The sequence below is a fragment of the Penaeus vannamei genome, chromosome 11 (genome assembly GCF_042767895.1).
Source record: "Penaeus vannamei isolate JL-2024 chromosome 11, ASM4276789v1, whole genome shotgun sequence".
Lineage (NCBI taxonomy): Eukaryota > Metazoa > Arthropoda > Malacostraca > Decapoda > Penaeidae > Penaeus > Penaeus vannamei.
Genome location: NC_091559.1, coordinates 31,432,121 through 31,444,620, shown reverse-complemented (window position 1 = coordinate 31,444,620; position 12,500 = coordinate 31,432,121). Strand labels below are relative to the sequence as shown.

Sequence of the window (12,500 nt, the reverse complement as noted above, 5' to 3'; positions counted from 1 at the left end):
ATAATGATGATGGTGAAGATGAGAGTAATGATGATGATGGTGAAGATGAGAGTAATAGTGATGATGGTGAAGATGAAAGTAACAATGATGATGGTGAAGATGAGAGTAATAATGATGATGGTGAATTTGAGAGTTATAATGATGATGGTGAAGATGAGAGTAATAGTGATGATGGTGAAGATGAGAGTAATAATGATGATGGTGAAGATGAGAGTAATAGTGATGATGGTGAAGATGAGAGTAATAATGATGATGGTGAAGATGAGAGTAATAATGATGATGGTGAAGATGAGAGTAATAATGATGATGGTGAAGATGAGAGTAATAATGATGATGGTGAAGATGAGAGTAATAATGATGATGGTGAAGATGAGAGTAATGATGATGGTGAAGATGAGAGTTATAATGATGATGGTGAAGATGAGAGTTATAATGATGATGGTGAAGATGAGAGTTATAATGATGATGGTGAAGATGAGAGTAACAATGATGATGGCGAAGATGAGAGTAATAGTGATGATGGTGAAGATGAGAGTAAATAATGATGATGGTGAAGATGAGAGTAAATAATGATGATGGTGAAGATGAGAGTAATAATGATGATGGTGAAGATGAGAGTAATAATGATGATGGTGAAGATGAGAGTAACAATGATGATGGTGAAGATGAGAGTTATAATGATGATGGTGAAGATGAGAGTTATAATGATGATGGTGAAGATGAGAGTTATAATGATGATGGTGAAGATGAGAGTTATAATGATGATGGTGAAGATGAGAGTTATAATGATGATGGTGAAGATGAGAGTAACAATGATGATGGCGAAGATGAGAGTAATAGTGATGATGGTGAAGATGAGAGTAAATAATGATGATGGTGAAGATGAGAGTAAATAATGATGATGGTGAAGATGAGAGTAATAATGATGATGGTGAAGATGAGAGTAATAATGATGATGGTGAAGATGAGAGTAATAATGATGATGGTGAAGATGAGAGTAACAATGATGATGGTGAAGATGAGAGTAATAATGATGATGGTGAAGATGAGAGTAATGATGATGATGGTGAAATTGGGAGTAATAATGATGATGGTGAAGATGAGAGTAATAGTGATGATGGTGAAGATGAGAGTAATAATGATGATGGTGAAGATGAGAGTAATCATGATGATGGTGAAGATGAGAGTAATAATGATGATGGTGAAAATGAGAGTAATAATGATGATGGTGGAGATGAGAGTAATCATGATGATGGTGAAGATAAGAGTAATAATGATGATGGTGAAGATGAGAGTAATAATGGTGATGGTGAAGATGAGAGTAATGATGATGATGGTGAAGATGAGAGTAATGATGATGATGGTGAAGATGAGAGTAATAATGATGATGGTGAAGATGAGAGTAATAATGATGATGGTGAAGATGAGAGTAATAATGATGATGGTGAAGATGAGAGTAACAATGATGATGGTGAAGATGAGAGTAATAATGATGATGGTGAAGATGAGAGTAATAATGATGATGGTGAAGATTAGAGTAATAATGATGATGGTGAAGATGAGAGTAATAATGATGATGGTGAAGATGAGAGTAATAATGATGATGGTGAAGATGAGAGTAATAATGATGATGGTGAAGATGAGAGTAATAATGATGATGGTGAAGATGAGAGTAATAATGATGATGGTGAAGATGATGATGATGACAATAATTATAGTAATGACTAATAATGATGATAACAACAACATCAATAGCAATATTGATGATGATGATGACAATGCTTATAGTAATGACAGTAATAATGATGATAAGAACAACAACAATAGCAATATTAACAATTATAATGATGTTAATAATAACAGGAGCAATAATGACAATAACAGATGCTAACAATAATAGAGATAACGATAACTGCAACAACAGCATCGATAATAATAACAATAGTAATTATAGTAATGATGATAGGACTTACGATATTGATAATAGTGATAATGATAACAATGGCAATGATAATGATGGTGATAGTACAAATGCATAGTTGTGAAGATAATGATAATATTAGTAACAATTTTCAGTGTAATGATGATAACAATCATATTTTTTTTAGTTGTAATAATGATAATGATAATGACAGTGATGATGATGATGGTATTAATGATAGTGATAATAGTACAACTGTTACTACTACTATTAGTAGCATCTATAGTAATAATAATAATGATAATGATGATGATAATAATAATAATGATAACAATAATAATAATAGTGATGATAATGATAATAATAACAATGATGATGATGATGATGATCATCATCATCATCATAGCAACAATAACAATAACTATATCAACATCATTTATAACAATGTTAATTCTAACGGCAATGATGATAGAAATGGTAATAAAGACAAAGCTATTGATATCAACAATAACGATATCGATCCGCGAGATATTTCAATGTGATATTGACAAGTCATAAATGTAAATATGTCGTAGAAACATTCCCCTTTAGAACATACTCAATTATAAACATTATAAAAAGAAAAGGAGTTTTAAAAAAGGCATGCAAAGGAGTATTAAGATAGATACCATAAAAAAGAATTTTAATCAAATAGTTTCCCGACAATTTAACCACACCCCCCTCGGTGACGTCATCGCCCCGGATTCGTGGATTCCTTCCGGATTCGTGTTGGCCGAACGCTCTCACAGTGAGGCCAGAGAGGAAGTGAAACACGATAAGTAAACATTTAGGAAAATCGAACTATGAACCAAGTAAATGACACCATTAGGGAAATAAATAATATATAAAGGGCCTGGGAAGCGAGGAGGCAGGTTATAAGGACGGGGGTGAGTATCCAAGGCCTTTTGCTCCCTCGTTTCTGTCAATTTTCCGAAGAAAGGATTGCATATTTTTAAAAAGCAATTTTGATGGGTTAATTAACACAGATTTTGAATGAAGTCTGTTTGATATTGGAAGATTTTGTTTCATAATTTTGATTGTCTCATTTGGTATGATTATATTTTCCTCTTTGTGTTTCTTTCTCGTCTGTTTTGTAGTTTGTTTTATTTGGTTTGGGTTATTTTCCCTTCTTTCTTTTCTTTTTTGTCATTATTAAGTTCGTGTTTTGCTTAACGCATTCCGTAGATGAAAGCGATTTATATTTGCCCGTCGATATTTTTATCTGTTGTCTGTAACTATGTTGGTAATGTTAATAATAAGTATTTTTCTCTTCCTCTTTGACAAATTGTTCTATAGTAGAGCATTTTTTGCTCCTATTATCAAATCTTGCTATTTCATTTCCTCAAATAATGGGAGACATGCCAGCATTGATGAAGAAAAGTTTGTAATGATTGTAATGTTAAGAAAGGATTGAGAAGATGACATTCTACACCGCAATATAGTGAAGTAGTTTTGGACATTGTTTTTGCGGTATTATCAGCATCAAATTGATGGGTTGAGATTGAAACCAAAACGAGATTTTAAACTAATTTAGCTTGTGTTTCTGTACGAAAGGAGCATTGTGTAAAAGTACAAAAGAATCGGTATGATTTATTACTTTTTTCTTTTGATTATTAGAATATGATGGTGTATTTCCTTCACTGATTTTTAAAGGGAACAATTTGCAGTCAGATATTTAGGTAGATACGGTGATCTTTCTGGTAGCTTGCTCGTTTATGATGGGGTTCTCTAACTTGTTTGTTTGCTCAGTGGATCATCCGTGGCGGAATCTTGTCTTGAGTTTTTAAATTTTCCAACTTCTTTATCATAGGAAATTCCATTCTTTGCTCGTTTTTTTTTAATTTCCCACGTTCGTTTGTTTTTTAAAGTGCCTGCTATGAACGAAATCACCTCCCCCCCCCAAAAAAAAATAGATGAATAAATAGATAAATAAAAGTGATAATAATAAAAGAAATAGACAAAAAGGAAAAGAAAATCCCACAGGATTCCCCAACATTTTTGGCTGGAGTTGGGACTCTGTATTTGACGAGTTCAGTCCTATTGTAAACCTTTACCCTTTGCCCATAAATGCAAATAAACAAACCTTAAAACAGAATATTCCATCGTACAGAATCAGCTGACTGTTTATTTTTGATAGTACCTATTTTTATTATTGGGTTTTGGCATTATTGATAATATTTCTGTCAGAATTTTTGAGGATAAGAATAGAAATGATGATATTTTATTATCATCATATTTATTAGAATAAGTCATAGTAGTAGATGTAGTAGAAGTAGTTGTCATTGTTATTATACCTTGCATTATATTTTCTCTTAGAATTGGAGGCATCTGTTATTATGAATAATACTGCTGCTGATATTGTATCAGGAATGTGAACATAGCATCTTTATGAACAATTTTCTTTGAAAAAGAAATTTTTTGTTTTATTTTGAATAGAATATACCAGTGATTTTTCTTCTATTTAGTGATGGAAAATCAGGATGTAATCATGCTTTGTTTACTTATTACCAGTTTCCTAGTTCATAACCATAACATATACCCTTTCCCTCACCAGGTGAAGGCCCAAGGGCTGCAGGTGCTATCTCCACCGCTACCCCACCACCGCCGCCCCCTTCCTCCCCCTGACCCTAAACTATCATGCCGCGCTACCTGCAGCCAGAGGAGGCCACGGCTCGTGACCTGGAGAGAGGCAAGGCAGTGCGCAGGTTCTCTCACCGGCACCGGCCTGAGCATGGCACACTCAAGATCCGGAGAGAAACTGGCCACATCATCTGGGTTGGAGCACAGGGTGTCAGGGAAGTTATCAGTGAGTTACGAGGAATTTACTTATAGTTTGATGTTTCAAAGAAGTATATGCTTTCACCATATCTTTCCCCCTTTGTCACTGTTTTATTGTTTTATATTTTGATCTGTATTTCATGGTGTTTTATATTTACCCATTACCAGTGTTATTTGATTTCTGGCAGTTTCCTGAAAATCAGGTGTTCTCTATTACAAAAAAAAAAAAGAGAATGAAAGTTTCCGTAATGTATTTTATAATACCTTTTCATCATCTTTGTCTTTGATTTTTAATATCATCCAGAAATTATCATAATTCTTTCTTTTCTTTTCTCTTCTCTTCTTCGGGTGGAGATGTTTCTTTAAGATTATGGGAAATTGCCTCAGGAAACAATGCAAACAGTTCTTCCCTGAAAGCAAACTCAGTCGCAAATACACACCCTCCCCTCCAAACATAACTAACTTTTTCACACATCTACCTCTTGCACTTCAGCTTCCCTGGCGGACATCAAGGAGGTGCGACCAGGGAAAGGCTCCAAGGACTTTGAGAAGTGGCAGGAGGAGGCCAGGAGGGAGGAGAGAGCCAAGTGTTTCATTGTCTTCTACGGGAAAGAGTTCAAGCTCAGAACGCTCTCCATTGCAGGTGAGACAACCCCTTTCCAAGTTTTTGTTAGTTGTCATTTAGGATTAGAGTTAAAGATGTTGAGAAAAAAAAAGAGAAGAGGAAATGAAATCACTATAGAAGACTCGGTGACCATAATTGCTGTCAGTGTTATGAGTGCTATTATTAACTTTCATTGCACAAGGGTGGGTCTATCTGGCTACTAATGGATTTACATTTCAGCATGGATAGTTGCATGTCAGCTTCACTTTTATTAGTTTGTTACAATGTGATTTAAACCCAATGAAAACAAATGGTATATATACATGCCATAGCAAGTATGAGCCCAAATTCCAGACATTGGAGGGAGCTCTCACTTCTGCACATGATATATACGATTTAGGGTTTACAAATTCATCTGTACTTTTTCTTGAGCTATAGCCTTCCAAATTTGGCTTTTATTGAAAAATGCTGCTTAGCTTGTCTAGAATCAATGGCAAGGGGGGAAAATTAAGTTTCTCTGCTTCATATTTTTGTCTCTTGCAAGTACCTGATAAACAGACTTGACATAAAAGTCCATGCACTGCTGTCATTGCCTGGCTCCGTAAGTTAAAAGAAGCAAGTAATGTAGTTTCAGAGTAATCTTTGAAAGGAGAATTGAATTCTTTTAGCCATGCTGATTGAAATCTAAATCCATATCTCTTCCCTGTACAGCGATCGCTCCTGATGAATGTACAGAATGGATCAACGGGCTGAAATACCTCAAGGAAGAGGCCCTCAATGTGCCCTATACTATAAGACTAGAGCGGACACTTCGTACAGAGTTCTACAACATGGAGAACCAAAACAACAGGTTTGCTTAATGTCGTTCTAGTGCTCCATCTATTTGTTAAAATTTGTGTACTTTTAGTTATGAATGACTATCTTCAAAGGGCATTATTTGTTAAGAAAAAGAACTTAAATGATAACAGAAAAATAACAAAATATTGTTTGCCATTGGATTTATTGATGTGTCATTCATGCATAAAGATTTAATAGAGATAAGATACTAGGAAAAAAATCTTAATAGTAAATGATAAAACTTGGCGACTAATGGAAACAAGAAACATACATGCATGCAGGGAAGCAGACATGTACTCTAACATGGACTCAGACAGACAAACATACATACACACAGACACATACAGAATCACACAGACACATACACATACAGACACACATGTGCACACACATACGACATGCGCGCACATGCCCATGACACAGGCTTACACACACACACGTGCACACACACATGCACACATACTCACACACATGCACACTCACATGCACGCACACTCACACGCAGACTCACACGCACACTCACACTCACACTCACACTCACACTCACACTCACACTCACACTCACACTCACACTCACACTCACACTCACACACACACACACACACACACACACACACACACACACACACACACACACACACACACACACACACACACACACACACACACACACACACACACACACACACACACACACACACACACACACACACACACACACACACACACACACACACACACACACACATGCACACAAACACACACATACACACACATACACATTTACATTGCTTAGTTCATTGATAAGAGAAATAGGCTAGTTGACATCCGCATTCACCCGTTAAGGCACAAATTACCGTCCCCTTGACTTTCCTGCTCAGAATAACCTTCCGTGATGTGAGGAACTTCCTGCCACGCATCCACTACAAGATGACCAACAACCAGCTCAAGCAGCTCTTTGATCAGGTGGACGACCGCAGCCAGGGGGAGATTGGCTTTGACCAGTTCTTCGACCTCGTCAAGAAGATTGCCTGGGACAAGGATGTTGATGTATGCGTACTGATACATTTTGTTTATCATTGTTCTTACTTTAATATGTTGAGTGTTGTTGTTGTTGATACAGTTATTGTTATGATAAAGATTAATTTTTATTTTGGTTAGCTTTATTTCATTATTGTTGTTATTATTATCATTATTATTATTATGATGATGATGATAATTTTGATGATAATTATTATTATCTTTATTGTCATTGTTATTACCATTATTGTTATAACTTGTGTTTTAGCTCTTTTTTATTACATGTCTTTAGTTTTCCATAACTTCCTTTATTTTTTATTTTTATTTATTTATTTATTTATTTATTTTTTTTTTTTTTTTATTACTAGAATCAAGAATATTTATTTCTTCTGACTCTGTCATGTTTCATCTCTTATTTAGTTTTGCCACCTTTTACTGACATCATTCTTTTTATTCTACTCACTTCCTCAAATCGCTTTCTAACTGTCACGCATTTCCCCCTCTTCTGCTCTCCTCCCCTACCCTGCCCTGCATTGCTCTACCATACCCTACCCAACTCTATCCTACCATACCTTACCCAACTCTATCCTACCCTCCCTTTTCCTGCCCTTCCCTACCCTGCCCTACTCTACCCTACCCTACGCTGCCCTGCCCTGCCCTGCCCTGCCCTGCCATTACCTCCATGGTCCTCATCTCTCCTTTTTCTGCTTGTAGAGGATGATGTTCGAGAATGCACGGGATGTCGGGGAGAAGTCGCTGCTGGACAAGTACTGCTGTGAGGGGAAGGTATCGCTGCAGGACTTCCAGTTGTTCCTGGTAGAGGAGCAGAAGGAGCCAGAGGACATGGCAGGCCTTATCATCAAGAACTTCATCAGTGATGTGCAGAGGGACATCATGGAGCCTTACTTCCACGTGGAGGAGGTAAGGAGAGAGTGTGTGAGGGAGTGAATGTGGGTGTGGTGTGAATGTTAGTGTGGGTGTGGGTGTGAGTGCGAGTGTGAGTGTGGGTGTGAATGTGAGTGTGGGGGTGTGTATATATGTATTGCATAAATTTTGACATCCCTTTCTTTATTCTGTTCTTTGTTTTTCAGTTTGTACAGTACTTATTCTCCAAGTCAAATGAGCTTTGGGACCGTCGCAATGACAGCGTGAACCAGGACATGACAAAGTCCATGTCACAGTACTGGATCGCCTCGTCACACAACACGTAAGGTTCAAAGAAATCTCATAACCTACAAGGGGTTTGTGATTGTTATGCTTTGGGTAATTGACTCCTCTTGTATCTATTGCTTTGACGTCATTGTCCTCCTTTTGTAGGCTCTCTATGCTTTTTGAATTGTTTTTCTCTTCAGTTTTTTCTTATTTCTCGTATTTCTATACTATGTCATATTCTTTAATATAGATTTTAAACCCTCTTCTTATCTCATCTACTTCTACTACTACTATTACTATTACTATTACTATTACTATTACTATTACTACCACCACCACCACAACTACTATGCCACTACTATGACTACCACCACCATCACAACTATCACCACCACTAGTACTATTACCACACTACCACCCTACCACCACAACCACAACCACTACAACCACTATTGATACTACTATTGCTGCCATTATTATTATTATTTCTACTCCTATCCCTCCTCTGTACATTCAAATTTTCAACCCATGTTTGTAATTTCCTCATTCATTCCTTTGAACACCCATTCGCTAATCCTGTTCCATGTCCAACCATTCTCACCTCATTCCATTCACCTCACCTTCCATTATTCCAGGTACTTAACAGGTGACCAGGTAGCCAGTGACTCCTCAACAGAAGCCTATGCGAGGGTGCTACGTCAAGGATGCCGGTGCATTGAGCTAGACTGTTGGGATGGGCCGGATGGAGTGCCCAACATCTACCATGGCTTCACACTCACGAGCAAGATTAGCTTCAAGGATGTTATTAACACTATCAATGAGCATGCCTTTGTGGCCTCTGAGTGAGTATTTGTCTTTTATTTTTATCTATTTTTCTCTGTTTGGCTTCTTTCCCCCACTGGTTTTGTTCCGTGCATTGCTGACATAGTCAGACAAAAATGTTCATCTATCCAATAATAGTGTTTACTTTGGAAAAGCTATCTTTCTGTGCTGGGTAGGATTAAGGAAGATGGGGAGGAAATGGTTAGGAGGGAGTTGCCTGTTATGTGAAGTGTTGGTTGTGTAGTCTATCTTTTTAATTTCTTTCAAATCATGCCATAAATCAGATTTGATAATCAGTTGTTGTAAAACAGTATTTGATGATGATGCATGGCACTAATATCATGGCATTATGTGAAAAATCTTGACATACATGCATGATTAGATGAGCAATCATGACACTTGACATTATATACCAGCCACAGATGGTGACATTAGAATCAGGAAATAATGGGCAAAACAACATGGTTTCATTCGTGCCGAGGAGACCCAGAGATAGTAATATAAGCAAGTAACATACTAGCTAGGGCAAAGTCCACTAACATTCCTTTTTCCTAATGTTTACTAATGATGTAAAATATAAAGATGTGTTTGAGTAGAATATGAATTATTACTCCAGATGATAGATTGTGAAAAAATTTTATGTGAAGTTGACCCATTTGCACAAACATCAAATTGGGACATGTCTTTATGAGTGAGCATGCTTTCTCAAGTAAAGATTGTTGATTGCCCATTCTTTCCCCAACTTCTGACATCACTTCAACTGAGGCTGCTATCTCGGCTGGTAGGCATGCCTGTTCATCAGAATATCCAATTGTCACAAGCCTTTTTATGAAATGTATAGCAACTTGGAGTTGCTATACATTTGCTATATACTCAATCATGTCAGTGTTTGCATCTGATATCAAAGTTGGTTGCTAAAACTCAACCAATTTAAAAGTCACTTGCAGTTTTCTGTTCGTAAGCCAGATTATTTGATTAACACAAATATCTGTCTCAATAATATTCAGTTGTCATGACAGTAAACTTCTTTCAAGAGCCAGTTCATGATGCCACACTCTATGACAAGCGATCTGCATTACCATCGCCCTCCTTTCCCAACCATTTCCTTCCCTTCCTCCGTACTCCGACTGACACTATGACTCACTGCACAGAAGGGGAGCCATTCTGAGAGGCTACCAAAGGATAGTTGATTATTTTTTGTCCATGACTATAGGTAAGATTTTTATTTGATACTTATTATTATCCTATATTTTCCCATTAGTCTGGTTTTCATTTGTATGTTGATACAATGCTCACTTCAGTTTATGTGTCCCAGCCTTAATTCTCCCTTTTATTCTCACTTACTTTAGATTTCAAGTTGATTGTATAAGCACACACATTTCTTTGCATAATTCATCCTTCTCAGGAGTGTCATCCTGTCCTGAGCCCCAGAGAAGCGTTGCACCTCTCAGCCATTACCTTTCTTTAATGAAGCAATGCTTCTGCAACCTCCTACAGATACCCTGTGATACTCTCCATAGAGCAGCACTGCAGCATGATACAGCAGAAGGAAATGGCCGAGCTGTTCCAAAAAGTGTTTGGCGATTCACTCTTAACTGCTCCTTTAAGCCCTAATGAAAAGGTGTGTGCATTTGTTGTGGTTTGATTTTTTTTTTTTTTTATACGTTATTTATTTATTTTATTTTTATTTTTATTTATTTATTTTTGTTTTTATTTATTTTAATTTTATTATTATTATTATTATTATTATTATTTTTTTTTTTTTTTTTTTTTTTTTTTTTTTTTTTATGGGAAAGGTCTGCATCCACCCTCACAATATAAACAAAGGATGGATGCAGCTAAGTGCCCCCTTTGGCATTAGCACCATTTATTGGTTGATTGCAGGGAAACTTTTTATGGATAACTATTGGGGGAAGTATTTTATTATGTGTGTTTCATTTTCCAGAATTAGATTGTATTTTTCTGTCCCTCATATGTCATTCTTTCTCTATCAATCCAACTAATACTTTATACTTACATTCCCTTCAGGAGATGCCGTCCCCAGAGCAGTTAAAGCGCAAGATCATCATTAAGCATAAGAAGCTTCCAGAGGGCATGGATGAGGCTACCCCTCCCATCTGCAGTGCAAATGACTCTAGTGCTCAGTCTAGCAATGAGGAGTGTGAGTGTTTTTTCATCGTTATTCTTCATCTGTCTTTTTTTATTTATTTTCATTTATCTTGTTCCTTATTCCTGATTTTGGATAATTTTCAATTACTTTTAGACCAAAAGCTCCAAAGTGATACTTGTGACATTCAGACCCAAATTTTTTTTTGGAAATGGATTCAAAGGGGAAAATATAACTGATATAATGGAAAATACATTTACAGAACTTCATGAAAGATATCTCACTCACTGTCACAAAGGAAAATGTAACTTTTAACAAAGATGTAAGTCTTTTTAGATTAACACAGAGACTGCACCACTAAGAAACCCACTTTGCAAATGATGATAAGATGTGGGAATTCCAGAAAACAATGCTGAGAAATTCTGATATATGGATTTTAAAATCCCAATTGAATGATATATGGATTTTAAAATCCCAATTGAAAATCCTGGATGTCACAGGCTCCCAAGACCACAACATAAACTGTTGCAGTTACTGAATAGTGCCTTGGCAAAAGAGATGGCATACCTATATAAATGATAATGAAATTTCATCATCAATCCACATGGAATTCCTCCCTCTGGCAGGTGCAGGGAAGACAAACCCTTTAAACTGAAGGCAAATCAACTTTCCCTCTTTCATTAAAGTCTTGTCCCTCACTTTGGCAACCCACAGTTGGAGGAGAGATGGACCTGAGCAAGTTGAGCTTCAAAGGTGATCGCCTCTACCTCAGGAACCCAGTGGACCAGACTGCCTGGCAACCCCACTTCTTCGCCCTCACCCAGGACCGTCTCCACTTCACTGAGCTGCAAAATGAGGAACCAGAGTCCGAGGACCAGCACAGCGGCCGTAGGATGCTCAATGATGTGCGTGCAAGGAAAGACTTACAGTGGTTGATGGGTTATAGGATGTTCTCAATTTGAGGCAGAATTTTGTGGTTTGAATATTTAGTATTGTTGTCTAGGGTTTGTGTTGAAGGTTGGGCATTTTACATTTAAAAAGGAAGGTAAGGAGAAAGATGTCTCCACAGTACAAGAAATGCACTTTTTAAGGCTTGTCATGTCTATGCTGGCTTTGAAAATATTTTGATGGTATTATAAGTGGACAAAGATGATAAACTAGAAAATTTATATATATCACTGCCCACAACGGATAAAGGTTGCTTCCATACTTTCACAAGG

The 12,500-nt window shown here is 36.8% G+C and overlaps 1 protein-coding gene across 2 annotated transcripts in view; it reads left to right on the top strand.

Moving 5' to 3' along the window:
* Nucleotides 1-2,686: 2,686 nt before the first annotated feature.
* Nucleotides 2,687-12,500, top strand: part of sl (small wing phospholipase C gamma 1) — a 25,266-nt gene continuing 15,452 nt past the window's right edge. For both annotated transcript variants that reach the window (XR_011398828.1, XM_070127227.1), the window contains exons 1-11: nt 2,687-2,847; nt 4,515-4,766; nt 5,232-5,381; nt 6,054-6,192; nt 7,061-7,229; nt 7,914-8,120; nt 8,291-8,406; nt 8,987-9,193; nt 10,671-10,794; nt 11,202-11,334; nt 11,995-12,185. Coding sequence is in view for 1 of the 2 variants with exons in the window: in XM_070127227.1 (XP_069983328.1) it covers nt 4,598-4,766; nt 5,232-5,381; nt 6,054-6,192; nt 7,061-7,229; nt 7,914-8,120; nt 8,291-8,406; nt 8,987-9,193; nt 10,671-10,794; nt 11,202-11,334; nt 11,995-12,185 (1,605 nt within the window). In the remaining variant the exon portion in view is untranslated. The remainder of the gene's footprint in view (nt 2,848-4,514; nt 4,767-5,231; nt 5,382-6,053; nt 6,193-7,060; nt 7,230-7,913; nt 8,121-8,290; nt 8,407-8,986; nt 9,194-10,670; nt 10,795-11,201; nt 11,335-11,994; nt 12,186-12,500) is intronic.